The sequence below is a fragment of the Sciurus vulgaris genome (genome assembly GCF_902686455.1).
Source record: "Sciurus vulgaris genome assembly, chromosome: 10".
Classification (NCBI taxonomy): domain Eukaryota; kingdom Metazoa; phylum Chordata; class Mammalia; order Rodentia; family Sciuridae; genus Sciurus; species Sciurus vulgaris.
The window spans coordinates 6,467,251-6,494,434 of NC_136470.1; the positions used below are offsets into that span (position 1 = coordinate 6,467,251).

The window sequence follows — 27,184 nt, forward strand, 5'->3', positions numbered from 1 at the left end:
ACCGCTGCCCTGTGAGCCGGCAGGGCAGCCACGTGGATCTGGCCTGGCCGCTGCAGGAGGGCACGGGATTCCTGCAGGCAGGGGTCTAATGGCTCGTCGTGCGGACACGGGACACGGCCTCGCAGCTTCTAGGTAGCCCGTCTGTCCCTTTCCCTGCTCCAGGTGCGTTCACGCACCGGGAAGTGGGCCTGTGCAGCGTGCTCGGAACCGCTGTCTTCCGCCGGGTGCCAGGGCCCGCTTGGCCCTAGTGAGGCCCTGCTGCTGCCTCGACACGCGGCGAGCCTCCCGGGGCGGAGCCACGTGGACTGGCCAGATAAGCCAGGAGGCCGCCCGCGTCCAGCTGCACACTGGAGCTTCCCGCAACGGCAGGCGGGACTGCAGAGCAGGCCGCCCTCCCCCGGGCACCCCTGGCCTGGCCGGCCCGTCTTGGGACGTCACCTTTCCATGGTGACAGGAGTCCCTGACGCCCACCCCAGGCTCCCAGCACCTGGGACTTGAACCCGGGCTCCATGCCGGGGGTCCCACGCCCAGCCCGGTCCACAGACCGCCAGAGCCACTCAGTCCTGGACCGTTGGGTGAGGACTCCCTTGCGGTGGTTCCCAAGGTGGGGCTCCGGGACCGGCACCGGGGGCTCGTTCCTGGTGCAGACTCGTGGCCCCAGCCCCAGACCTGCTGCATCAGAGGAGACTGGGTGGGGCCCGGAAGGCCCTGCTTTAGGAAGCCCTGCAGCGGCCCCGAGTCCAAGAAGCTCTGCTCCACTACGGGATCCAGGAGGAAGAACAGGGAGGCTGCCCTGCGGTGGGGCCGGCCGCCTGCCGGGGCAGGCGGAGGTCCATTCCAGGACACGAATCTGCCTGAGTGAGGAGCACCCGGCCCTCTGCACGGGGCGCCCTGCCCAGCGGTGCAGCGAGGGACGACGTTGCCTGGGCGCCATTCCCCATGCCTTGAGGCTGGAGAGTCCGTGTGACCCGCCTAACTCCAGCCTGGGGGCAGGTGACATGGTGCTTGGGATACGATCTTCATAGCACGCCATCTGCAACGTGACGAGGACCATAGGAAGGGGTTACTGCTGGGTCCGCTTGGCCTCAGACACCGGATTACGCAGTCATTCATTCATCAACAAACCATCTATTAGGCACCGATCTGTACGGCCACTGTTCCAGGGATGTAACCGTAAGATGCATGAAAAACCCTGACGTGCTGAGTTCACTAGGGGGACGAAGGCCAGTCAAAGCTTATTAAAATACACAGCAGGTCTGACTAAATGCTAAGGAGGAAACTGAGGCAGGCAGCTGTAATGGGGCCACCCCGAGAAAGTGACAATCAGGCTGAGTCCTGATGTCTGAGGGAGAAGCCTTGTGACTGAGCAAGAGAAGGATATTCCAGGCTATGGAAATACTCAGTGCAAAGGCCCTGTGGCCATCCTGAGGTGTTTGAGGACAAAGAGGTCAGCATGGTGACCTTTAGTGATCATAGGACATGAGTTTGCAGAGACACGGGGCCACGAGGGACTTTGCCTTTCCCTCTGAGCAAGCCTGGAAACTGTTCTGTGGGGAGGAGGCGCGGGGGAGGGGCGCTTCAAGCCAAGGAGGGACGTAAGGTCACGCACATGCAGCAGGCGTCCTGGCTTTGTCAAGCCCAGGCCCTGGGCGTGGGTCTGCACGGGAGCGGTGGTGAGCACAGCTGGAAGGGCGACCTGTCTGCGTGCAGTTTGCGTCATCAGAGAGCCGAGGTGCTTTGCTGTCGGGTTGGACGGAGGGTCTGAGGCAGACAGGAGGCGAGGACGGGCTGGCAGTGTGAGTGGGCCCCGGACACGCTGCAGATGGACCAGGAGGTGGAGACCTGAGGCCCCCAGCAGCAGCCCAGACCTGGTGCCTGCCAACTCCAGGTGAGGTGAGGCCTCCCGCCTCCCCGCCCAGCTGGTGGGTCTCAGAGAGGCATCGTGCCCCAGGTGGCACTGGGGGATGTCCACAGACATTTTTGAGTATCTTGGAGACACTACTGGCACCCAGGGGACGGAGACGGGGGCTGCTGACATCTGGCGGTACACTGGGTGGCTGCCCCTTCCGAGACCATCACCTGCCCCAGTGCCAGGGCCGGGGGCCGGGAGCCCTGGAAGCACGGACCCTTCTGGCTGGTGCTGACTCTGCATCTGGCTTGGCGCTGCTGCTGTGGTGAGGGCTGGGAGAAGCCCGGGGTCCGTCCCGGCACGTGGATTCCCTGAGGCCCTGAGATGGGGCCAGCACAGGCCTGGCCACCACGGGGACCAAGGGGTGATTGGCTCCACGGGGCAGGAGAGATGCCTGGAGGGGCGCTGCAGTCAGCCAGCCTTTCCACCACGTTCCCTGAAGTCACGCCTGCCTCCTTAAATCTGTTAATGGTGGTGTTGGGGTCAGGCCTGTTTTCAGAGACCACAGAGTTTCCAGGGGCTTTTCTAACTTGCTCAGGGCCCCTGCCATGAGCCGTGGTCCCCAGGCCTGCACTGCCTCAAACTTCCTTGTGTGACTGGGCATCTTTTCTGTGCTGCTGGGGACGGCAGGGCTTCCCCCAGGCGGTGAACACGCCATGAGCTTCCCTCCCTCCCCTCCTTCTCTCCCCCTCCCTCTCACCTTCTGAGAGGCATCACCTGCATTCTGATCATGAGTTTTATCATTCATGGTTTATTTATCATGTCACAGGCTTCAAAGTGCCCATTGCGGGCTGCTGCCCTTGGACACCAAGGTCACCTCTCCACTGCCCACCCTTGCGGTGACTTCGCAAGGTGTCTCCAGACAGAACCACGTTTTACAGATACTAAGGGTGGGAGGAGACCTGCAGCCGGACTTCCGCGGCCTCCTGTCATGTGCGTTGGGCTGGGATTAGAATTAAAAGACCGTGTTCTGGGCGGTGCCCACTGACACGCCACCTGTCCCTGTGTGGCTCCATCACCTGCTGCACTGGAGGGCCATCCTGGCTGCAGGGCTCTGCCTCTCAGGCCGGCGGGGGCTGGTCCCAGGGCCACGTGCTTTGCCCGCTGGGGCTGGGCAGCGTCTGCTTTCTGGCTTTTTCTGTGGAGCTTTATGTGTTATTTTAGGCCAGTGGAACTCGCAGCTCTAACTGCTTTAGCTCCTTTCTGCCGCAGGGCTCTGGCTTGGATCCCCATAAAAGGTGCCTCCTAATTAGGCCGGGCCACCCTCCGAGCTGTGGGCGGGAGCAGTGGTGTTGGCGACTTTCACACCAGTGACCACAGTCGCGTGTGCCTTAGGGGAGGCAGGCCGCTGTCACAGAAGCACCCACACTGGTGGCTGAGAAGCCACAGGATGTATCTCCTGGGTCCTGGGGGCTGTGAGCCCACCACTGGGCACCGGCAGATTGGCGTCTGGTGAGGACTCACCGCCTGCTTCACACAGGGTGGCTTCTGGCTGCATCCTCATGTGACAGGAGGGACACGAGAGTCCTCCTTTGCAGGGCACCGATCCCCTCACGAGGGCTCCACCCTTGTGACCCGGCCGCCCTGCAGGCTCCTCCTCGTGCCTTCAGGGTGGACTCTGGAGGCGACCCTCATCTGGGTCAGTTGGTCAGTAGTAGCTCAGCCTCCTGGTATGGGCCTCCGGTTCGTGCAGAGGTCCGTCCCCGGCAGAAGAGGGACCTGGCTTGAGAAAGGGAAGGTCCCCGGATCTGGAGGGCTGCTGCCGCCCCGTCTGGAGGAGGCCCTTCCTCGGCACCCACTCGTCACCCTCTCTGGTCTCGGAGCCTTCTCCAGCGTTCTCTCTGTGCACGGCGCGTTCTGTGGACCAGGGGCACACGCGGGTTGGTGAAGGCAGCTGGTCGGCGAGTGCCGTCAGGGTGGAGGGGACTGCTGCGGGGTCTTCTTTGTTGAAGGTGGAATTGCTTCTGGTAGCCAGGATTCACACAGCGCCAAGATGGAGACGGCAGCACCCGCCCGGCCCGCTGGTTCTTCCTTTCCTCTCTGCGAAGTGAAAACGTGTCCAACAGAACTAAAGGAGCTCGCGGGACAGGAAAGGATGCCATGCCTGATCTTCAGGGCGTGACTGCTCACAGAGACCTTCTTACAGGACGTGGTTTCCAGATGATGAGCCCCCCGTGCGCCTTTCCCCCAGGTCTGGAGATCTGAGTGCAGCGTGGCTGCTGATTTCCATTTCCAGCTGCACAGAGAAAATAAACACTAAAGAATGAAACCCTCTCAGGGAGACCTCAAGCCCCACTCAGAGACAAAGACCCAACTGTTGGTGGCGAGCTTTTAATTAATTTTGTCTTCGACTTCAGAGAAGGGGGAAGGAGCAGGACTGCGGGGAGAGGCAGAAACCCCAGCTGTGGGAGGGTCCAGAGAGGGTAGAAACAGCACGCAGCTGTGAAGACGGACATCTCGGGTTCGGTCTGCATGAATCACTGCCCGGCCCCACCCTCCGCGCGGGCCTTGGGGTCTGAAGCAGCTTTTCCACTGCCTCTGATTCAGAAATAAAACAGACCCACAAATTACCCCGAGCTCTGCAGACAATCCCCTCCTTGTCTGGCATCCTAAAAATACCTTTCGTGGTAACTGACTTCCACCCACGCTCTGAGCCCGGCCTTGAGGGTCCTGATGAAGGGAACCACCTGGGCAGGGGGGCTCAGGATGCGAGACTGAGCCAGGCCCGGGGTGCCCGTCTCCAGCCAGCTTCCTGCGGTCCTCTCCAGGAAGGGACCCTGGCCTCTTAGGGTGGAGCTGCCAAAGACGCCTTTACCTGACCCCACACAGCTCCACAGATACTTTCCTGTCATCAAATGACCCAAGAGACCATGGAGAGCATTCAGGAGCACAGTGGCCTTCCTCCAGCAGTCATGAGCTGGTGATGGCATGATGGTAAGCGTCACCTGGCTTACCTACGTGCTCTGAGGTGTGGTAGGAGCCAGGCGCCAGCAGAACACACAGGCACGCACACACACGCATGCATGTGCGCACACGCGCATACACACACACACACACACACGCAGTGCACTGCAGTGCTAGCTTGCACGGTGCTTCACAGTTTGCAAAGCACGCTCGCCCCCCAGGGATGTCCTCACAGCAGCCTCAAGGTGTCACTCAGTCCTTCCCATGAATAAAGAAGGTGACCTCAGGAGGGGACTCGTCTACACTCAACCAAGATCAACAGTGACTTCCTGAATCCCGGATGAGGGGCTTCCTGCTGCGTGGGTCACACGTGAGGAGGTCAGTGTCTGTGGAGATTGGGTCACAGCTGTTCGTTCACTCACCCCCTCAGACACTGCTGGGCAAAAGCACTCAGAGGCGTGGTGCTCCTGGAGGTGAGCCTGACGGGTGAGCATGTCAGGCAGGGCGTCCAGGGCACAGGCTCCGCTCTGAGAACACAGGGACAGCAGAGGTCAAGGTCCAGACGGGGAGAGTGGCAGGGGTGAAGTGCAATGTGGTCCCCAGAGCTGGTGTATGGCTTCGAAGTGACACTCGAACACAGCCCCGTAGGAACAGGGCCCTGGTGATCCTCTAGCAGGTGGGCGGCAGCTGCTGCAGAGATGCTGCGGCAAGCTTGCTGGGTACAGAATGAGCGGAGCAGCCTGGGGATTTCTGGACAGTCTTGATGTATCCCAGAGTGCCATGGGCCATGGAGGGGCTCAGGTGGGACCTGGCCAGCCTGGGTCTGTCCCTGGGGGAGCCCTGGGCTCCAGCAGCACGTGATGGAGGAGACTCCCGATGCCAGAGGGTGTCACAGGGTGGAGAGCCAGGGCCTGGAAGAACAGGCAGAGTCCTGAGAGCTGGCAGCCCAGCCTCTGCCCACGCAAAGAAGAGGAGGTGTTGGTCCCCGGAGTCCATCCTGACCTGCCCAGGACTGTTCCCAAGGCCCACTGCCTCTGCTGACTGTTCTGAGAGGGTGGATCACAGAATCCGTGTAGCTGCTGCAGAGCTCTGGGCTGGACGCGGGGCCATCCTGTAATAACGAGGCCCACTCACCGTCACAGGACCGGTGGAGACGCAGCTTGGGCCGAGGCTCCCGGCACACCAAGGAATGGGCATGCGATGCCATTTCCACGGCTCCCTCCATGACAGACTCTGCCCCACTGTGGGGAGACGCTGAGGTGAGAACACTAATGCCAGATGCCAAGTTCATTTTGTTTTTCAAAAGGCCAAAAGCCTCATTTTACAATTCAAAGCGTGTTTTTAAGGACACATTACCACTCTCCGAGGGGCTCTGCGTGGTGAGCGCCACATGAGGCTTCCGTCTCGGCCGTGCCCACCTTTTCTTAAACAGCAGAGGCTGTGCTCTGCCAGCCTGCTGGCCTCCGTCCTGGTCCTTGATCCTCCTTCTTGGGCCTGTGATCTGAGTCAGATTCATCCCGGCTCCGCTCTCTTGGCAGGGGACCTTCTAGTCCAATTTCCTTCCACTCTGGGAAAAGTCATCCATCATCGATGCAGAACATGAACCAAAACTCCATAAAGTTTTGGGGAGGAACATGTGACATTTAACTGCAAATTGAGATGACTGATTTTTTAACCAAACATCAAAATCCGTCTGTATGTTTAAATAAACATGGCCATCTTCACAGTTTGCTAGGAAGCTCTGCCTGCCCCATGTCGCTGACCACACTGAGTTCACGTTGGCAACACTCCTCCATGACTGTCCGCAGGGCCACTCTGAGGATATTCTTTTCACAGTACTGGACTGAGTCTTCTGAGGGTGCATTCAGTTGTCTCATGTTTGTGAAAGGATTCCTCAGGGGATTGGCTGAGTGAGCTCATATTGTGTGGTAGGCAAGAACTTGGACTCAGGACCTTGTCCAGGTTCAAACCCCAGTTCTTCTGCCACCAGTTGTGCGGCATTGGGCAAGTTATCCAACCTCTCTGTGCTTCATCTGTGAGATTTCCTGCTGCATTACTCTACCTGTGTGTTGCTTAATGACAGGACACATTCTGAGAAATATGTCCTTGGGCGATTTCGTCATAGAGTAATTGGCTACCATGACATCAGACAGTACAATCCAAGAGGACCACCTTGTGTGTGGTCTGTCTTTGAGTGTCCTTCTGATGACTATATTTACCTCAAGGAGTCGTGCAGATGAACTGAATAACCACAGCTGGCACGTAGCACCTGCCACGGGCCAGGCCCCTTTTAGACGCTCTGCCCATGTATTAACTGTCACATAATATACTGGAAGGGTTTGGAGCCATTCCAAGCCTGAGTAAAGCAATGCTTAGATGACTCAAGTGAGTTCTGTAAAGATTTGTTTGCTAATAATGCTTCAGAGGCTCAGGAACATAAATTTTGACCTATTTAATGTTAACAGATTTCAATTTTGAATCTAAAAATTGGGGGACTGTAGAAACTCAAGGAATATATAAAATTGCACCTCTCAAGGTTTTTTCAATGATTTTTAGGTTATTCATTTATTTGTTCTACTTCTGGTCTCTGGCTGGCCAGTCATTTCCAGAAGCAGCACTGAATGACAGGCAGCATGGAAGACTGGCCGACGCACGTGGTCTGGATTTCTGCAGCTGCAGCAGCAGAGCTGTGTGCGCAGAGCACCTTTGACAAATGGTCCTCAGAACTCTTACAAGATGCTGCAAAGGCTGCAGTGTGCTGTGTCCCCAGTTCTCCAGACAAGGACCTGTGAGAGAGAAGCTTTTCTCAAGTCTCAGTTTGCTTCTGCTGAGTGACTCGTCGGTGTCATCTTATTGACACCTTGAACCTTGGGATCAGGTTCTCCTCCCTTGTTGGTAGAAAGCATGGTGGGCAGAAAGCTGAGAGAGAAACTGGGCCCGCCTTCAGCAGCTATAAGTGTCCCCCTCACTCCAGGGACTGCTTCTGTCTCTTGATGACTTTTCTTCTCTTGTATTCCATGACTTTTAAAAATGGTTTGTGTTGTAGATGGACAGCATGCCTTTACTTCGTGTGTTCATTTTTATGTGGTGCTAAGGATTGAACCCAGGGCCTCGCGGTGCTAGGCAAGCGCTCGGCCACTGAGCCCCAGGCCCAGCCCCTCCATGATTTATATTCTCTCATTTATGTCATCATTCTCTCTTATGCATTTTTATGATCCACTTTAAACTTCAGAGAGCTTGAGGATGAGCCGGAAAGTAACCACCACACACACACAAGCAGAGCTTCAGAGTCGCAGAGGAAAGCCAAGCTCCTGCCACAGAGAGCAGTTTGTAGATGCCCAACACCTCTGTCCACAGAGCTTCCTGGGGCTTCTTACTCCCAGGCCTCAGATTCTGACAAACAAGTTTTTGTTGTTGTTTGTTTGTTTGTTTGTTTGTTTTGGTACTGGGGATTGAACCGAGGTATCAAAAAAATAAAAAAAAAGACCTCAGATTCTGTAACGCTATGTGGACCCACTGGGCTTGCTGACACGTCTCCTTCTCAATTTAAATTCAGCAAGATTGAGAGTTTACTTGATATTCTTCGCCATGTTCTTTTACCATGGATTCAAAATACTAATGTGTTTTAAGAGGTCGATGCTCATGATCTCAAATCATCAGGACTTAGTCCTCCAGCTGCCTCTCTGAGTGATCATGTGTTGGAGGCTCAGCAGCCAATTTAAGTGGGCGACGTCTCCGCTTATCAGAAGAGGAGCGCCGCACTCCGCTGCTTTATCCTGAAGGTCGCATGTCTTTCTACACCATTTCTCTGTTTCCTGGGGTGATCTCAGTTGTGCTCAAATGCCATGGGACAGTGTGAGATGGCTGCAGAGTCTGAGCTCCTCTAGGTGCGTGGCCCGGAGCGGTCGTCAGGTATTTGGGCAGCGAGGTGGCCGACTGCTCTGCACCCTGGCCGTGTCTAACTCCCTCTCCGAATTCTTCCTTCTGAGCCAGTCTTCCCCTCTTGGACTGATCCCCCACCCAAGGTGGAATTTCTCCTTGAGTGAGCAAAGGGAGGCAGTCTTCCCAGCTCCCGTTCCCTCTTATTACCCCATGCATTATATGGGATTATCCAGGCCAGTGTTTTGAAACGGAATGCAGACCTAGAAACGTGAATTTGAGAATATGGCTAAGATGCAGCGTTTTTTTGTACATCCTTAAAGGAAAGTGTCTTTGAGAGAAGTGTCTCCAACTGTGCTTATTTGCAATTGGGAGATGTATACCCCAAATGATAAGATGTATCTCACGGTTGCCAAATGATCATCCATTGGACAACAGTGTAATGCAGAACCTCGGAATTTTCATGGGAACTGCTTTGACATGCAGATGCCAAGGGCAAGGTGTCTGGAGGGATGCTCTGTGCTAGTGCATGTTGACAGCAGCACATCGAGTCCCCTGAGCCTCTCGCCATGGGCTGCGGATTGCTGGGCCTCCGTATGGGCCATCTTGGTGCAGGTGGATTACAAGCTCTGGGGAATTCAGGAGTTCCGCCCTGGTGACAGGCACAGTGAAGGTGTGGCTGCAGGGCAGTGAGCAAGGGCAGCTTTCAGAGCGTAGGAGTGCTCGCGTCGTCAGAGCGAGACTTCCAGATGAAGGCATTTCAGCTCTCTCAACCACAGAGGGACCTCTCTCTGAAGTGGGCGCCTCTGAGCAATTCTTTGCTTCTGCAGGAAGTGCCCTGAGTTATTATGTATGTCCCAGGTCCATGTCCTAGCTGTGTTGCCAGCAGCTAGGCTGGGGAGTGACCAGTCCCCAGGGTTGGGGTGGTGTGTCAGGATGAGGACAGCAGTGCACACTTTAAACCTGTGCAAGGTGGGCCTGGGATCTTGGTGCCTTCATTAAGACCCATCCTGCCTTTCAAAGCGGAGTGTCTGAGCTTTATTTTGTGAGCCGTTCTCTGCATGGGTGGGGACACGGGCACCAAGGTCAGGTCAGGCGGACATCTCCCTCTGCCTCCTCCCGGCTCCTGGTCTTTGTGCCGCGCACACACAGGGCTGTTGTGGGGACTGATGGCTGGTAAGCAGGGCCACATGTGTTAATGCTGCTCTTTTGCTGTGAACATTTCCAAGGGCGTTAGCAAGAGAACATGGAAATGAGAATAACTGAGGGCGAGCTAACCAGTTTTTGTTGAGCTTGAGATCTGACATGTCAGTGGCCTAGGTGAGCCCTGCCCCTCTTTGGGTTAGGGTTTTCTTATGATTATTAAAAAGTCATTTAGGATGGCTCCTTTCTGTCTTCTTCTAAAGTTAAAGCTAAATACCATGGGGAGGGGGCTTTTTTTTTCGTTGCCCTAAAGATACAAAGTTTGAAATCAGGGTCTGGTGGTCTCATTTTGCTGTTTGCTGGCATGAAAGCCAGGATGGGAAAACTTACTGAGATGAACCGTATTTGGTCATGGTAAAATGAAAACAAAGGAATTCTGGTAAACGTTGCCCCTGTTTTAAATATCCGCACCTATTTTGGACGGATCTGGCAATGCCTTTTAATAGCTCATCCTGTCCAGGTTAGGTAGGGACCTAATCTGTTGCTGCAGGAAAGCTCTGTGATCCATGCCCAGAGGTTTTGTCCTCAGACATGGAAATTAAACTACTAAAAATGAAAAGAAAATGAATAAAGGGCTGTTCTGAGGGCCCATGATCCACGGCATTCTCTATTTTTATGATTCTGTCCATCTCTTGGACCTGTAGCTTTCCAGATGGCCAGCTCCCTTGCAGGAAGAGCTGAAGGTGCCTGGAACACAGCCTGCACTCAGTCAGGAGCCTACAGGGATGTGGGAGGACTGAGTCTGGACTGCATGGCTGTGGCTGCAGTCACTCCCAAGACCTGGGTACCATCTACCACCTCGAACCTCTGTCCTGAATGACCAAATCCCTCTAACTTCTCCTTCATAGTAACTTCTCTCCTTGAGACAAATACATCAAAACACACACACTCCACTCAGCTGGTGGAATTTTCCAAAGGAATAGGGAAAGTCTCAAGTGAAGATATTCTGTATTTTGATATTAGGATGGGTCTTGCAGAGATAAATGTCTGAAGCCAGGAAAAATAAGCACCAAGAGGAAATAATGCATGTGCCGGCAGTGTCGGAAACATACAGCATCCATGGGAACCCGGGCTGTTATTATTTTTGAATTTCCTCTGTGTTAGCACAGCTGCGAACTTGTAGCCAGCAGGGTGGTGTATTCCCAGGCACTGGAGGGCCTCTGTCCTGAGCAACCCTTGCTAGATGGTTGCTGCTTTCTCCTTACAGTCCACACTGAGCTCCCTCCACAGGCCCCAGTGAGGATGAGCTTATGTTCACACTTCCCAGAAACCAAAAAATGCATCCCAGGCACAGGGTCCTTGATTGGCCCTTCCTATCACACCCTGCCAAGGCCTCTGGGTGTGCGATGACCTGCATGCCCCTCCAGTCCTGCCCCACCCACAGAGCACCCTCCAGCCTCAGACAGGCTTGACCTCTCAGACTTGAAGGTCAGGTCCATGCCAAGCTTGTGGTTCTAGAATTCTACAAGTTCAATGCAGAGCTCAGCCAACAAGGTATGAGGAGACAGAGGGCTCATTGGAGAGAAGCCCTTGGCCTTAAACACTGGGTAGGTATGTGAAGGTTCACAGATTCCCCAAGAACATAAAAAAAAAAAAAAAAAAAGCACCGTGTTGAGATGGAGAGGCATTTGCAGAAGTCTAGCTTAGAAGTCGTAACCCGAATTCAAGGACCCTGCTGCTGTGGGTCAGTCATCTGCAAAGGCATCAAGGTCCTCTTGGTTTTCCAGTTAACCTGCATTTCCTATTTGGGCTTTCCCCTATTAGATCGACTGTACCATGTCTGTTGCTTTCAAATCTCATTAAAAAAAAAGTTTTCTTTTTCTACAAAGGCATGTTTGTCGTCATCTAAATGGCAGTGGCTGCCTTACTAATGGTGGCCTGTGGCTGCTTGCTGACTCCTCTCTGTCCACCCAGCTGCTCACACTCCTTGCCCAAGTCCTCTTGGGCTGCCGGGGTCCAGGCTGCCTCCCTGGCCTCAGTTCCCCACTCTTTGCCCTTCCTGCTGCGCTCAGCTTGCAGAATGGCAAGTCTTCAGAGGTCCAGAATCTGAGATGGGCCGTGGAGACCTGGAATCCACCACAAGGGCTTCACCCTGAGGTTTTTAGGGGAATATCATTGAGGAAGACCCTTGCTGGGTGGCCAGTGTGCCGGTGCTGCTGTGCACACCTGCTGAGCCTGTTCACTGTCGTGGTGAGGAAGGGGCAGCTCTCTGCTCCTGCGGGGGCTCCCAGATGGATCTCACAGGTAAACCTGCTCTCAGGGGTACAGCTGTGCTCCCAGTCAGTCAGTTCTCACAGGTACAGCTGTGCTCCCAGTCAGTCAGTTCTCACAGGTACAGCTGTGCTCCCAGTCAGATCTCAAGGTACAGCTGTGCTCCCAGTCAGTCAGCTCTCACGGGTACAGCTGTGCTCCCAGTCAGTCAGCTCCCGGGGTACAGCTGTGCTCCCAGTCAGTCAGCTCCCAGGGGTACAGCTGTGCTCCCAGTCAGTCAGCTCTCAGGGGTACAGCTGTGCTCCCAGTCAGTCAGCTCCCAGGGGTACAGCTGTGCTCCCAGTCAGTCAGCTCTCAGGGGTACAGCTGTGCTCCCAGTCAGTCAGCTCTCAGGGGTACAGCTGTGCTCCCAGTCAGTCAGCTCCCAGGGGTACAGCTGTGCTCCCAGTCAGTCAGCTCTCACGGGTACAGCTGTGCTCCCAGTCAGTCAGCTCTCACGGGTACAGCTGTGCTCCCAGTCAGTCAGCTCCCAGGGGTACAGCTGTGCTCCCAGTCAGTCAGCTCTCACGGGTACAGCTGTGCTCCCAGTCAGTCAGCTCCCAGGGGTACAGCTGTGCTCCCAGTCAGTCAGCTCCCAGGGGTACAGCTGTGCTCCCAGTCAGTCAGCTCGCAGGGGTACAACCAACCTGACAGTTTCAGAAGCCGCTGGAGAAGCAGGACCTGGGGGGCAGCTCTGCCTCCCATGAGTGTGCTCCGTGTTGCTTCCGGATGTGGGCACCGTCTTGTCTGGCACAGGCTGTCATGGCCAGACACCAGGGACTGGGGCTAAAATAACAGGGCTTTAGTTCTCCCGTTCCAGAGACTTGAATCTAAGGTCAAGGTGCCTCAGGGTCCTTGGGTTGCAGATGACCTGGTGGAGAAAGAGGGAGGCGATGTCGGAGCCCTGCCCTCTCCCTCTGCTGGGCGGGCACTAACCCATCAAGGGGCTCCACCCCCATGGCCCATCTAACCCCAAGCCTCCCCCAGTTCCATCATATTGGGGATCAGCACTTCAACATGAGTCTGGCGGGAGGGACACGGCCTTCAGACCCCGTGGGCACCGCACCTGCCCCCAGGCCTTCCCTGGGCTCCTTCCGCCCCAGGCTCCCGGCCTGGCCCTTCCCTGGTTCCCCGTGCATCACAAGGCCGTGGGCCCAGCCCTTCAGTCGCCCTAATCATGGAAGAACCTGTCTTCTTCTCCTCCAGGAACTCACCAGATGAATGCAGCGTGGCCAAGGGCGGGAAGCTGGTGGGCAGCCCGGACGGCGTGGGCATGAGCTACGGCAGCTTCGTGGAGGAGAAGCACATGCCGCCCCCCAACATGACCACCAGCGAGCGCAGAGTGATCGTCCCAGCAGGTGAGGGGCTCACAGCTCCGCCGTGGCGAGTGCCCACGCCCTCCTGGAAGGTGGCGGGCGTCACTGCGCGGGGCCCTGCAGCGACCGTCACCCTCCCTGGTCTGGGCGGCGACGGAGAAGGCAGGCAGCAGAGCTCATCCCCACAGGCCTGGGGCTTACGGTCCCCCAGAGCAGGACAAGGAAGGCACGCGCGCATGCGCACCAGGCACGCGTGCATTAGGGGCGAGCACGCAGGCGCACCAGGCACACGCGTGCTGGAGTCAGGGACTCGTGGGAGAACTGTTTGCCTTCCGACTGTTTTAAAGTAAGTGTGCACACACGTGGATGGAGAGGAGGTCCGGCAGGCACTCCACACAGGCTCGCACACACAGGCACACGCGTGTGCAGCCACGCGCGTGAGTCCATGAAAGGCGACCGTCCCTCAGGGAGCTGCCCTTCCCCAAGGGGGCTTGTGTTCAATACCCGCCTTTCATGAAGTGTGGATTTCAATAGGTGGCGGGCGAGTTTTAAAAACCTTTCTCATCCAGTAAAATGCAGAGCCGGCAGCTGCGTCCTGCTCTCTGACACTCTTAAAAATCCAGAATTCCACTTGTCGCTGGCCCGAAATGCAGACTGCAGTAATCAGACATGATTCAAACTCGACCCAAGGGAAGAGCTTTCTTGAATTTGAGGGAAATGCCCAGCACTTATTTAGCAAAACTGTAGGAGAAAGAATGGCTGAAAGCCCCTCACAGATCCACACTGCATAAAACCGGACACTCAGCGACCAAAGTCAGTGCTGGGAGTGCTCTCTCTGTGTTAGGTGGCATGGCAAACAGTTTGGGGACGTGATGTCAGTCTTAGGAATGAGGATTCCCTGCTTTGTAATTTCCCTGTTGAGGAAAATGAAGCACAGAGAGGCTGACTAACTTTTCCAAGGACAAACAGCTAATGAGAGGCTGAGTCTGAATCCCCTCCTGTCACTCATTCTAGCCATCTGGCCACCCTGCAGATCTGCCACTGGGCTTGGACTGGCTGTCACCTCGGCTTGGAACCCTGGATTCCAGGTGTTCCACACCTCTGCTCTCATCAAAACTCTGAGCGTACATCACCTTCTCGGGGAGCCCGTCCCAACCATCCCTGTCTGGAGTGCTCCCCACTGCACCCTGTGGTGCTCAGTCCTGTCTGTCTGTCTTTCATTCGTTCTCATCTTCCATTATGTCATACTCAGTGTAAAAGTTCTCTTACTACCTTCCTCCCTCCCCAGAAGGTCACCCTCGCAAAGGCCCTGCCTGCAGGGCCAGGCGCAGTGTCTGCATGCAGTAGGGGCTCTTAAGTGCATGCAGTGACTCTTAAGTGGCGGGGCAGTGTGGAAGGTCCTGGCTGCTGTGTGGCTCAGCACTACTTGTTGCTCATTGTCACAGTGTTAGAAGACGTGCATGGTGGCACACGCCCACACGGCCTATCCCTGTGCCCCAGGGTCACCTGAATTCCTCTCTCTGAAGTACAGAGCAGACAGGATCAAGTCCACCCATGGTGCACGTCCCCTTACCCTGCATCAGCTCGCCCCCAGTGGGCTCCTGTCCCCTTCCCAACAGGAGTGTTAGACTGCAGAGTACCCAGCAAGATGTCGGTGTGCACTCACACTCTGGATTCCTCGCCAGGTTTATCACTGCGTGGCTTTCAGGGAACTGCGTGAAGCTGGTGTGACACAGGTATAAAGGGGACCATCCTTTGGGGTGATGCCTGACTTCGGAGCACATGGTGGGAATTTATAGGAGGTGGCGATGGTGGTGCCCTCTGTGTGCCTTCGGAGAAGGACAGAACTGTGGTGCTGTTCATTGGAAGGGGGCTGATGTTACATTCAGGGCCACCCATGCCAACCAAGCTAATGCCAAGGCCACCTGGCTTGTCACATGTCTCAGCACAGGGTCAGTCCCCATTGGATGGGAAAAGCTGTGTTGCAATGTCACAACCCAGGTGTCCTGGAAAGAGTTGAGAGAAGTTTGATCCTGGAGGAGGCCACAGGGCAGGGCTGGCCGGGCATGAACAGGGTGCAGTACAACCTGGAGGAGGCCACCTGCCCTGTCCCCTTCACCTCCCTCTGGGAAGACATCCTGTCTTCAGTTGAGGCAAAATGACTTTTAGCTGTGTGTGATGAGAGAATCTCTCCAGTCTTCCTATGTTATTTCTTTCAAAACTATTTCTGTTTAGAAGAGAGGAGAGATTTCTGTGGGGAAGCAGCCACTCGGAGCAGGAGCATTTCCTGTGCATGGCAGTGCTCACCGCAGGGAGGCTGGAAGGATGGGGTGGGAGTTCTGCAGACGGGCTTGTACTGGGTTTGGTGCGAGGCCATTTCTTTCTCCTGAGGAAGGTGCTCTCCTGCTCTTCCCTCCTCCGGTTGCTTCATGCCCTTGCAGGCAGTTATTCAGTTAACCCTGTTTGTAAGACAGCTAGTTGTGGCTGATTTTGCAAGTTGTGAATCTTTCAGTTATTGACCAAATTTCAGGTATGTGTGGTCACACACACACACACACACACACACACACACACACACACGGCTTCATTGCACAATCTGGCTAATCCTCCAGTGTGGCCCTGGGGTTGCAGGACCTCAGGAAATCCTATGAGCTGCATCTCTGTCCTTTGGCACCAGTGCTGGTAGCCACAGGCACAGTTTGGGTTTGGAGTGTTCCAGGTACACAGAATTCTCCAGATCCAGCTCTGTAGGGTTCACACAGCTCTTACTAGTTAGGCATATTGCTTGACACCCCAAAAATGCAAATCAAAATGATAGCCAAATGAAAAACGGACACTTTTCATTCCTAAGCATTTCCACTATCCTAGCTATCAAAATGGCCCAGAAATAGTCAGAATGGGCATGTAGACTGAGAAGTCACGGAACTGAGGACTTAGGGGCATTGTTTGGGTTGGGATGGGGCATTCATATGTGGAACTCAGTTTTAAAAACCTGACTGACAGCTGCTTTGGAGGTTGGGGCAGGAGGATCACGAGTTCAAAGCCAGCGTCAGCAACAGCAATGGTTCTGAGCAACTTAGTGAGACCCTGTCTCTAAATAAAATAGAAAATAGGGCTGAGGATGTGGCTCAGTGGTCGAGAGCCCCTGAGTTTAATCCTCATTGTCCCCCCCAAATAAAACCTCAACTGAGGTTTTGAGACTAAGTTTAGTTACTCAAGAGCTATAAAGAAACCTACAAAATATCCCTCATGAATAAAAATGTACTGTCTTTTGATATATTTATACTGCCTCCTACTTCAGAATGAACTTAAGAACATTCACGTTAATGTACACAAAAGAGGACTCTAGAACCCGCTTTAAAATACACAAACAAGGAGCCTAGACTAAGGTCAGCTTTTAACAGTGGGAAACCAGGAGTGAGGCGCACCTCGCATGTTGACACGCGTATGCGCATACACACACATCGTGGATGTGTGTGCTCCGGCCCTTGCTGGGGGCACATCCGCAGAGGCTCCTTGTGAGTTGGAAGTGGAGTGTGATCTTAACACGCTTGACCTGCTGCACGCACGTGCTCAGCCTGGCTTCTTTAAACCTGCTCAGAACTCTTGCTTCGCTGCAGCTGGGCAAAACCATCTGGCACAAAGCCTATTGTGTAGTAAAGCTTTGAACATCTCCTGTGACTGTTTAAGTACAGCACAAATGTGGGGAGCAGAGAGCAGCCCCTGGACCCCACTTGGTGTCACTCTGAGCCCCAAGCTGATAAGTGAGATCAGGCCCCGCACCAGGCCCAGTCACCCTGGTGCAGCTTAGGCACCCGACTTCCCGAATGTTTCCAGCTGTGCCTCACTAGGCTGTGAGCGTAGATTAAGAGAGATAATACGTTCCGAGCAGCAAACGTGCCATGAAATCTCGTCAGTGCCTGACCTGACGAGGGGCGTGTCCCCTTGTGCCTCTGGGCACTCGTGCCAGTCACTGCTGCTTTTTGGTGTTGATGGTATATGTGGGCATGTGCCAACCGAGAGAGATGAAGAGGAAGCACCGTCCTCACCACTTTTCTTAAACATTGCAAAATGCTGACCCAGTGCAATAGCACCTCTGGTTTTAGCTACTTAGAGATTTTGAAATATTTTTCTTTTTCTCTGTTTTATTCTCCAAAGTGCTAAAGCATCCAACTTTTCAAGCATCACTACGTTTTTCTTTCTTTTACATTTGTATTTTTATTTTCCAACTCACCCACTTTAGGCACAAACCCCTGTGATATTCAGGGTGGCCACTTTAACTTGAGGAGCTGGGTAGATGCTAATGAATGTACCAGAAAATGAGTGTACAGACCGAGCATCCCTTATCAGAGATGCCAGGGACCAGCACGTGTTTCAGATCTAGGGTGTTTGGGATTTTAGAATGTTTGCACACGTAATAAAACATCTTGGGGACGGGATCCAGTCTAAACAGAAGTCACTGCTTCACACACGCCTCATGCACACAGACTGAAGGTCATTTAGATATTTCTGGTGCACTTGCGTTTTGACTACGACTCACGTGAGGCCAGGTGTGGCAATTTCCATGTGAGCTATCATCTTGGTGCTCAGAAAGCTTTGTGTTTTGTTGCATTTCAGATTTTAGGTTTTCAGATTAGGGCACTTGTTTAACCTGTAACTCCCATTCCACATGGTGCCATATGGATTAGTTTTGACAACATGTATAAAGTGCTCAAATAGCCCCTAATACCTCAGAATGTGACTTTATTTAGCAATAGTTTTTGCAGATTTCATCAAGTTAAGGTGCCTTTACAGTGTGGGATTAATAAAATCACAAAAGTGGAAATTCAGACAGACATATGCAGCGGGGAGGTGCCATGGCAGCACACGGAGGAGACATCATGTGAAGACAGGAAGGGATCATAGTGAAGCCAACACAAGGCAAGGGAGGGGCCCTGCTGATACCTTGACCTCAGACCTCCAGCCTCCAGAGCCAAGAGAGAATACATTTTTATTAATTAAAGCCACATAGCTCATGGCACTTCGTTATAGCAGCTGTAGGAAACTGATACAGCTTGCATGTTTTAATTAAAACATAGGATAAGAAAACTTGAAGATATCTGTGGAGCAAGGGCAGGGGTAGATCAAGGAGAAAACTCTGGGACCATGGGCATTTAAAGAAGGGACAAATAAAGACAACCCAAGCAGATGGAAACTTTCAAGTGAAACAGTTATTCCATTGCTTAAACATTGTGAGCACGAGAACATTGTCATGTTGGCAGTTACTGACGGGAGGCAACAGGAAGAAAAAACAAAGGTCAGCACTGATCATTAGCTCAAGAAGAATAGAGCATGGCTCCATCCAGAGAAACAAATTAGGGTGACATGTCAAAGTTATGTTTAGAACCCAACAAAAATAACCTAGTTATGTCCTTGACAACTAAAACCATTTCTTACAGACTTTGACTCCTTCGCAGGAAGTTGCACAGTTCACATGTACAATTGAGCTTCGGACAATTGGTTGATAAGTGAATGGAGTGGAATGTAGAATGAGCTGGGTTTATGGCTGCATCGAACATGGGAAATATCTGTAGGCAGACAATGATCTGGATTCCAGTAAAACAGACAACTTTAGAGGGCCGGAGAATGACACCACTTTAGCAAAATCCCTGGAAATGGAGCATGAAATCTAACATCTTTTAAAATGACAGGTGAATGGGGAAGAAAGACCATGAACTCCTTCAGGACCAAATAAGGAGGGAACTGAGAGGAGAGTAGCAGATTCCTGTGTTGGCACTGAGTTGTGCTGGGCAGCATGGATGCGAGTGGGTACCAGTGTCTAAAGGAAGGAATCATAGAGGAGAATATGGCATGGAGAAGAAGAAGCAGTAAACGCCTAGAAACAAAAGTGGATATACATGAAAAAATATACATGTGTGTATACTCAGTGAACTGGTTGGACAGGGACTTGAAAAAGAGGAAGAGTGAATTAAAGAAAGTAGACACAGGATGTTACTCAGGGTACAAAACAGTGACAGAGAGATGCAGTATATGAAGCAATGTGGACACTTCCATGCGTGCCGCCATGTTGGAAGTCAGGAAGGATGACATGAGAGTGTCCTGTGTGCATTGGATAGAGGTTCCAGCAACGGGGAAATCCAGGAAAAGGAAGAGATCAAACATTTGAAGAGATAAAAGCTAAGATGTTCACACAATTGGTGAATAAGACCAGTCTCCAAATATAGTAAGCCCAAGTCAGAGCAGGATAATGCAAATCCGCCCACACTGATTGTCGCAGGGTGAGATGGCCGAGCTCCAAAGACAGTACTGTAAAAGCTCTGGAGACAAAAGGCAGGCTACGGGAAGAGAGTGACAGAAACCTGCCCAACAGTGACCCAGTTCCTGGAGGACAGCCGAAGACAATCCTTGGTGGTCTGGGAGGAACAGGCTTAGATCTGCCCTGGGCTCTGACCTCTTCTCGCTTCGGACCCGTTTGGTAATCTGGTGAAGTCAGTAGGTCTCTCAGAACAACACCTTAATGAAAGAGACAGACTCATAGCAATGCAAAGGAAATTCTATGAATAACTAATTTGTGTTTTCAGTAGAGAGGGGAAGGAGACACTTTCAAACCAGAGAGTGTATTGCTAATGGAACCACACTCCAGGAACCAACCAAAGATGAAGTAGACTGTGAAAACACATGAATCCTAGAAAAAGGGAGTGAGGTATAAGGAGGAAACGGGAGCAGTGGCATTGGCTAATAATAGGGCTATAAAATGAAAACCACAGCCTCCTAACTAGGGAGAAGAACAGGAAGGTGAGAACAGGCACCGTTGTCATCTAAGAGATGGACGATTTGAAGCTGGGCTTTGTGAATTCCTTGCATTATTTTGGAAAAAGATAAATATGGTTATTAAATACAGATTTTGCTGTTTAAAGATTAACAAGAAAGAAGATTAGAATTTTAAACAGCTAAACAAGTAGAAAAATAGGAATGAAAAGAAATGGATCAATTCAATTAGCTACTTGGAAAGGAGAAATAAAGATGATCAGACAAAGTGAGGTCAACCGAAGACACAAGGAGGAAAAATCAGACAGGTCAGTGACAGCGAAGGTAGATGACCGAACTTGCCAGAAAACCCCAGCCTGTCGCAACTGACCCTTGTCAAATGTGTGTTCCTCACAGAACCAGCTCACACAGAAGAGATTGCCAGCAACGGGTGGAGTGAAAGGGACTAGTCAAAATCGAAAGGAAGATGAAAAAAATAAAAATAAAAACCAGACAGAATAGACTTCATGGCTGGAGATAATATGGCCACTACATAATGAAAAAGGCTAAATTTAAGAAAAATAGATAATAATGTAAACTTATATGCACCTGTTAACATACCTTAAAATATATTAACAACCACAGAAGAAATAGATCCATTTTAGTGAGAGACTTTAATTTACCTTTCTCAATCATGGATGAATCAGTGACATTAAAATTATATATACATGTAAAAATATATGACCAATTTCGATATCATGATTATTTATAAAACTCTACACCTAACATTTAGAGAAATGCATTTTAAATGTCAGAAGACATTTACAAACATCGACCATGGACCATGCTAACGGAAAAGTAGCAAACCAGAAGTTTAATAAAATCAATGCCGTATGGACCCCATTCACTGGCCAAAGAGCAATACAATTAGAAATCAGTAACAAGAGGATAAGGAATGCCTTCCATAAATGAAAGCTTGGAAAGGTTCAGAAGCAGCCTGGAGGCAGGCCCTTTGCTTGAGGTCGAAACTCCCTGTGGAGGACAGAAGCAGTGGCCCTGCCAGCAGCCCTCTCTACCCAGCCTGCTTCAGGGATGCCGCTCCACCCTGGCAGGAGGACGGGGACAGGCTAACTCTTATTTTTGCAGGTCTGAGAGTGTCTTGGAGAGAGACTGGCCAAGCTGCCTAGGGCCCGGTTTCATAAACAAAGACCTCGCCAGGCCTGTGATATGGCTTCGGGGCACACTGTAATTAAATTTAATTTTTGACATTTTTTCGTAATCGAGGGTGGCTTTTCTACCCGGAAGGCATGAACTGACATTGACATTATTCAAGGAAGAGGACACTCAGGACTTGGATTCACACCACGTTGGCCCTGGTTTGATCTTGCTCTTATCCCTTCTCTAGAGGGGCCTTTGAAATGGGACACCGGCCTGAGGCAGCCGGCAGCAGTGGCCCGTGGCGGCAGTGTGGACGCTTCCACCTGCCTTCAGTGTTGACTTCATGTTTTCCTGGTGGCCCTGGAGCTCTGCTTGGTCAGAGTCCTGTTCCATGACAGTATAAACAGTACAGCCCTCCTTCCACCCAGGGCTGGTGTCCCAGGGACACTGGGAGCTGACACTCCAAACCTCAGTTCCAGTGTCCAAAGAAAGAAGATTGAAAGTCAGACACCAAAGGCCACGCAGGAGATCTTTATTGGGGGTGAAAGTGAGTCCCAAGCAGAGAGCGCTCTCCAGGAGAGAGTGGGCTGTCTCCATGCTCAGAACGACCAGGAGACCACTGACTGCGGGTTGATCACTGCTGACCTTTCCCAAGAGAGCGGGGACGCCTCTGCGCTCTGCCAGTCGAGTGTTCAGTCTTCCTTCTCGTCGGGTGGTGGACATTTTGACCCTAGGTGGTCCTCTCAGGACCTGTCACAGTGGCCATCGTATTCAGGGGGGCTTCATACAAGTCAGTCTCTCTTGAGTGTGGGTGCTGGGGTCAGTAGCTGGTCGGAAGTTGCCCTAGTGTGCCTGCACAACTAATAGTGCTTGTAGTAAATGCTCAATGATTCCTACCTGGATTCAACTAATCTTCCTTCCCAGACAAGTGGAGACCCCTGTGGCCATACTTCCTAGCTTCACGCCAGCCTCAGTGGACCCTGTCAAGGCTCAGGCCCTCCAGTTCTTTGCTTTTAACATATTTTCCGCTAGTTCCTTTGCTTCTGTTTATTCTCTGCAGATTAACCACCACCCTTTGCTCTCCTGTCCACTGGAGAGTGGTTTAAAGATGACCCTAAAGTAATTTGAAGAACACCTGTGACCGCCTCAAGCATCTCACTGCCCATTGCTAGCTCCCCCTAACCTCGGCACCCCGCCCCGCCCGCGTGATGCAGGAGATGGTGCAGTTCCACGCTGTGCTTGACGGTGTGCTTCACTTTATTCTTTGTTACATTTTAAAACCTCCAGTGTCCTGAAATAGGATTCAGAAACCTGGGTACTTACCAGGTAACCCCAAACACGAGAGGCGGTGGGGAGCCATACTGCTTTCCCCTGGGCTTCGGCTTCGCCACCTTCCTGTCCCTGGAACGCCCGGTGGCGATGACAGTTCTTTCCAAAACAGCGGCAGCAGGAGGTTGAAACAGAGCGACTTATCTTCAGGGCTTCGTGAGTCCTCTGGCAGCAGCGCCCCCAAATGGTCCTTAAAACAGTGATAAGTCAGATGTCTGGGTTTAAAGGAAGAGGTGGCCCCAGCGATTAAATCCGTTATTTCATTTTAGTGGAGTCTGAGATGCAAAATCCAACATGTTGACGAATTCTTCTGCAATATGTTGTGGTTGGCAAAGTGTTTTCACATGCATTATCTCATTGACTTTTCAATTTCCCTAACATTTCATTTAATTACCCACAGAAAAATAAAACTGAATTCCAGAAATTCCAGTTAAGTGCAGTAAACGGTGGACTCAGAACCCCGGTGTGCAAATGTGTGCATTCTGACCCCAGCAAAGCCTTGTGCTTCCATGACCGTGTTTTCTATGCCGAGGGTACTTGAAGCATATTCTGATCCCTCAGAACTTTCTAACGACTCTGAAATCCCTACATGATAAAGCGCAGCCTTCTGAGGAAGATGGGACCTCCTTCATCTAACCCTCACCTGCCTTGCTGCTCCTGTGCTGCTGGGCCCCATCTGATAAGCGCTCTGTGAAGCCACAGGGCTCCGTCCCTCTCCCTGAGCTTACCAGGGGGCGCATGCCTCTCGGGGAAGCTGAACTCACACTGATCTCTTGAACCAAGAGCTTCTCTCCTTTGTCAAAATCCTGTTGGTAGATAGAGCCTCAGCCCAGGTGCTCGTAGGCCTCCTTTCTCCTGGCCAGGGTCAGTGCTGCTGCTCTGTACTTCCATCTCCAGTGCGGGTAATGCAGACCCAACTCTGCTCTGTGGACAGGGGTCCCAGTTGTCTCCCTTGGGATCCTTGGCATCTCTGTTTGTCTGGGCCACTTGTGAATCTGCCTACAACTTGTTCTTATAGTAAATGCTCAGTAACTCCTACTTGAATTCCGTCAATCTCTCTCTGTGTTGGTGGCACAGAGTGAGAAAGGTCGACTGAGGTGCCACGGGCCATGGAGGAGGGCAGAGAGGCTCCCCTGGGACTCGTGGAGTTGAAAGGTGACCCCTGGATGGCAGTGGGCCCCAGCACCCTGGGCTGAACCTCGCACCCTCCACCGCTGCAGCGTGCATGCCTGGCCCGGGCAGCTGGGTGAGTTCCAAGGGGCTGAGTCACTGGGCAGGGCCCCAGTCTTCAGTCTCATTGTCACCTCCCTGCCCACAGGACGTGCCCTCTGAGAACATGCAGGGCAGATGCCCACGGAGGGGAGGAGGCCAAGTGAGGGCAGAGGAAGGGGCTGGTGCTCCAGGCAGTGGGTGGCGTGTGGCACAGGCACAGGGCATTGGTTCTGGAGATAGCAGGTGGCTGTAGTGGCTGCAGGGAGGTGGCGGGTGGAAAGACAGAGGGGCCCTGCCACCCACGCTGAGCCTCCCGCTGAGGGTTTGGGCTTGCCCCTTGCACCCTGCTCTGCTGCAGCACCCAGAGGAGGTCAGAGCAGCAGTACCCAGATGGGTGGGAATGGCCACCCTCGTTTCCTCTGCCTGTGGCCCTTTCACTTTTTAACAGCATTTGCTTAGAAGCTACAGGGCGGAGGTGTGGGGATCAGGAGGGGCCCCGCTTTGTGAGTTTACTCCTTTCAAATAAAACAATGTCTGTTAATAAAATGTAAAAGAAAGCGAGGCTCAATCGTTACCCTCGTGAAAGAAGCTTGAAAAGACACTTGAGCAAACACGGTCAGCCCTCAGTATCCACGGGTCCCACATCTGTCACTGGGACCAACAAGGTATTGGACAGATGGAGAACAAAAATGTGTCCGACGGGAACATTAGGGATATTTGCTTTCACTTCTGTCACTCTGTAGAATAGCAGCTGTTTCTAGCTTCACATTGATTGGGTACTGTGAATGACCTAGGGATGCTTTAAAGTACGCAGGAGGCTTTGTGTAGTCACGGGCAGATGCTGTCACTTTATGTAAAGGACTCGTGCGTCCTCCGAGTTTGGCATCTGTGGGGAGCACAGGAACTAATCCCCTAAGGATGCTGAGGGGTGATGTTTATAAGTCCTGGTTTTCATTTTTAAAACAGAAAATGCATTTTTATAAATAATTTTAATCAAAATTTAGAGAGAGAAAATGTAGCTAATGTAAAAGGAAAATCTAAAATCCCATCTCCAGACACAGCCATTGATATTTTACCGCATATCCCCCAGCTTCTTTCCATGCAGATATTTATACTTACAAGATGCAGTTATATTGCAATAATATTTTGAAACTTTTTTTGAGCTCTGAAGGATTCACTCTTTTTTATTTCTCAAATTTTTTTGCAAATGAAATATTTCCATTGTACAAAGTATAATAATGAATCTCCAATGATGAGCATGTACCAATAAATCTTCACATTTTGCCATATTTTGAAACTTTCAACTCTGATCTGCTGGGAACATTTTTTTGCATCCATTAATAGATTTCAGCAATGTAGCTTTTAGTTTCTAAAAAATCACAGGAATATTTATTTCTAAATGTGCCAGAACTTGATTAGTTCTCCTTCTGCTGGACATGTGGGGTGTTTTCAGTGCCTTGTTATAAACACTACAAAAAACATCCTTGAACATAAATTATTGTGCACTTTCTATTTCCTTAGGATAAACTTCTGGAAGTGGAATGTTGAACTTGGACTGTGACCATGTATAAGATGTTGAAATGTATAGTCAAATTGTTTATCAGAAAGTTCGTAGTGATTTAAACTCATATTGGCAGTAATTGAGAATGCCTCTCACTAAGGGGACGTGAGCATTTCAGAGGTCAGGGCAACACAGGTTGATTGCGCCTGATTCTCTTGAAAGAGAGTTGACTGAGCCACAAGGACCCTTGATGTGGACCAGGAAACCAAGAAAGGCGTGCGCCCCGGGACCCCAGAGAGATGGGACTTCTCGCCTGAATTGTCTTTCACAGTGTCCTTTAACTTAGAGCCAGTGACTTTCAGGAGAGGTATTTATTCAACATTGAGAACATCTGTCTCCACCATGAAGAGGAGAAAATCCATTTCTAGAATAAACCAATTTCTAGGAAGTAGTTGTACCAAAGAAATAGCCCTGCCCTAATTAGCTCCCAGCTCAAGCTGGGGCTCCTAGCTCGGAGACCACACTTGGGTGGCGAGGGGCTGGGTGTGTGGTCTGAACCTGGGTGCACGTTAGAATCACCAGCAGGAGGCTCTAACACCTCTGACACCCAGGCTGCCCTCCAGCCTCCGTACGCCAGGCTGCCCTGGGTGAGGCGTGCAGGTCTTCAGTCTTCCCCGGTGGGCAAGGCTGTGGACAGGGCAGCCTCCTCCACATGGAAGCAGGTGAAGTGGGCGTACTCACACAGGAACCCCAGGCCTGCCTCGTGATGGACGACATCTGCCTAAATTCACCTGGCTGCATCTTGCAAGGAGCGTGCTATGCCCAAAGCAAGATGGATGCCATTTGTGTTAGCTTTAAAGAAGACAAAACAATGTGTGTAGTTGATAGAGTAAAATAATCAAAACATGTACAGGACTGTGGCATGAGTTCACTTCCAGGCGGTGGTGACTTCTGGGGTGTCCAGGAGGGCGTGGCTGCCATGGGGGAGGCTCTGCTGTATTTGAACTAACTTCTTTCTTTCAAAAGATAGAATAGGGGCGGGCAGGAAGGAGGCGGGCAGGAGGGGGAGAACCAGAGCAGGGGCAGGAAGGGAGGGGGAACCTGGTGATAGGGCAGCGGCTGGCTTCCCCTCGGGCTGCCGTTTCCTTCTGGAAACCTGAAAGGCACTCAGCAGCACCCCAGGCCTGTCCTCCAGTGGCTGGACAGAGTAGTGGAACAACTGGCTACAAAGTGACCGGTGCCACTTTCTCATTTAAGATGACCCGAGTGCGAGGCATGCCTGGCTCCCGGGCCGTCCAGAGTCCAAGGTCAAGGCCCGGGCTGCACGCAGCAGCAGACGCAGGGAGAGAGGGAGCTCCTGGGTGGGTCCATGGAGGGATCAGGAGTCAGGCCCCTGCCCGGCCGGGCTCTCAGCACTCTGAGCAGGCGCGGGACCCTCGGCTGGGGCTGTTTACAGTTGTGGCTTGTCTGCTCCGGTTCCCTGGGGCTTGCCTTCCACGTTCTGCACCTGGTCCCCCTACGTGGCAGTGGAGCTTGAAGACACTGCCTCTACCCTGCAGGATGTCTGGCTTCCTGCTCTGGAACTGGAAGTCGCTCACCCCCGGCTCCTGCAGCTGCCAGTTCATTGCAGGGAAAGTCTAACTGGCAGCTCTCAGCCAGCCGTGTGCACTCTCGGGAGGGGCTGGGTTTGGGGTTCACCTCCAATTCGTGGTCAGTGTTTTTATTATTTTTTTAGTCCACAGTTAGTGCCCTCCTGCAGATGTGTTCTAACTCTTA

General features: G+C 52.3%; 1 protein-coding gene across 3 annotated transcripts in view; it reads left to right on the forward strand.

Annotated features, from left to right (window-relative positions):
* ERG (ETS transcription factor ERG) overlaps positions 1 to 27,184 on the forward strand; it is a 102,199-nt gene that overhangs the window by 56,126 nt on the left and 18,889 nt on the right. For all 3 annotated transcript variants that reach the window (XM_079155848.1, XM_079155849.1, XM_079155850.1), the window contains exon 3: positions 13,352 to 13,503. In XM_079155848.1, coding sequence (XP_079011974.1) covers positions 13,352 to 13,503 — 152 coding nt within the window. The remainder of the gene's footprint in view (positions 1 to 13,351; positions 13,504 to 27,184) is intronic.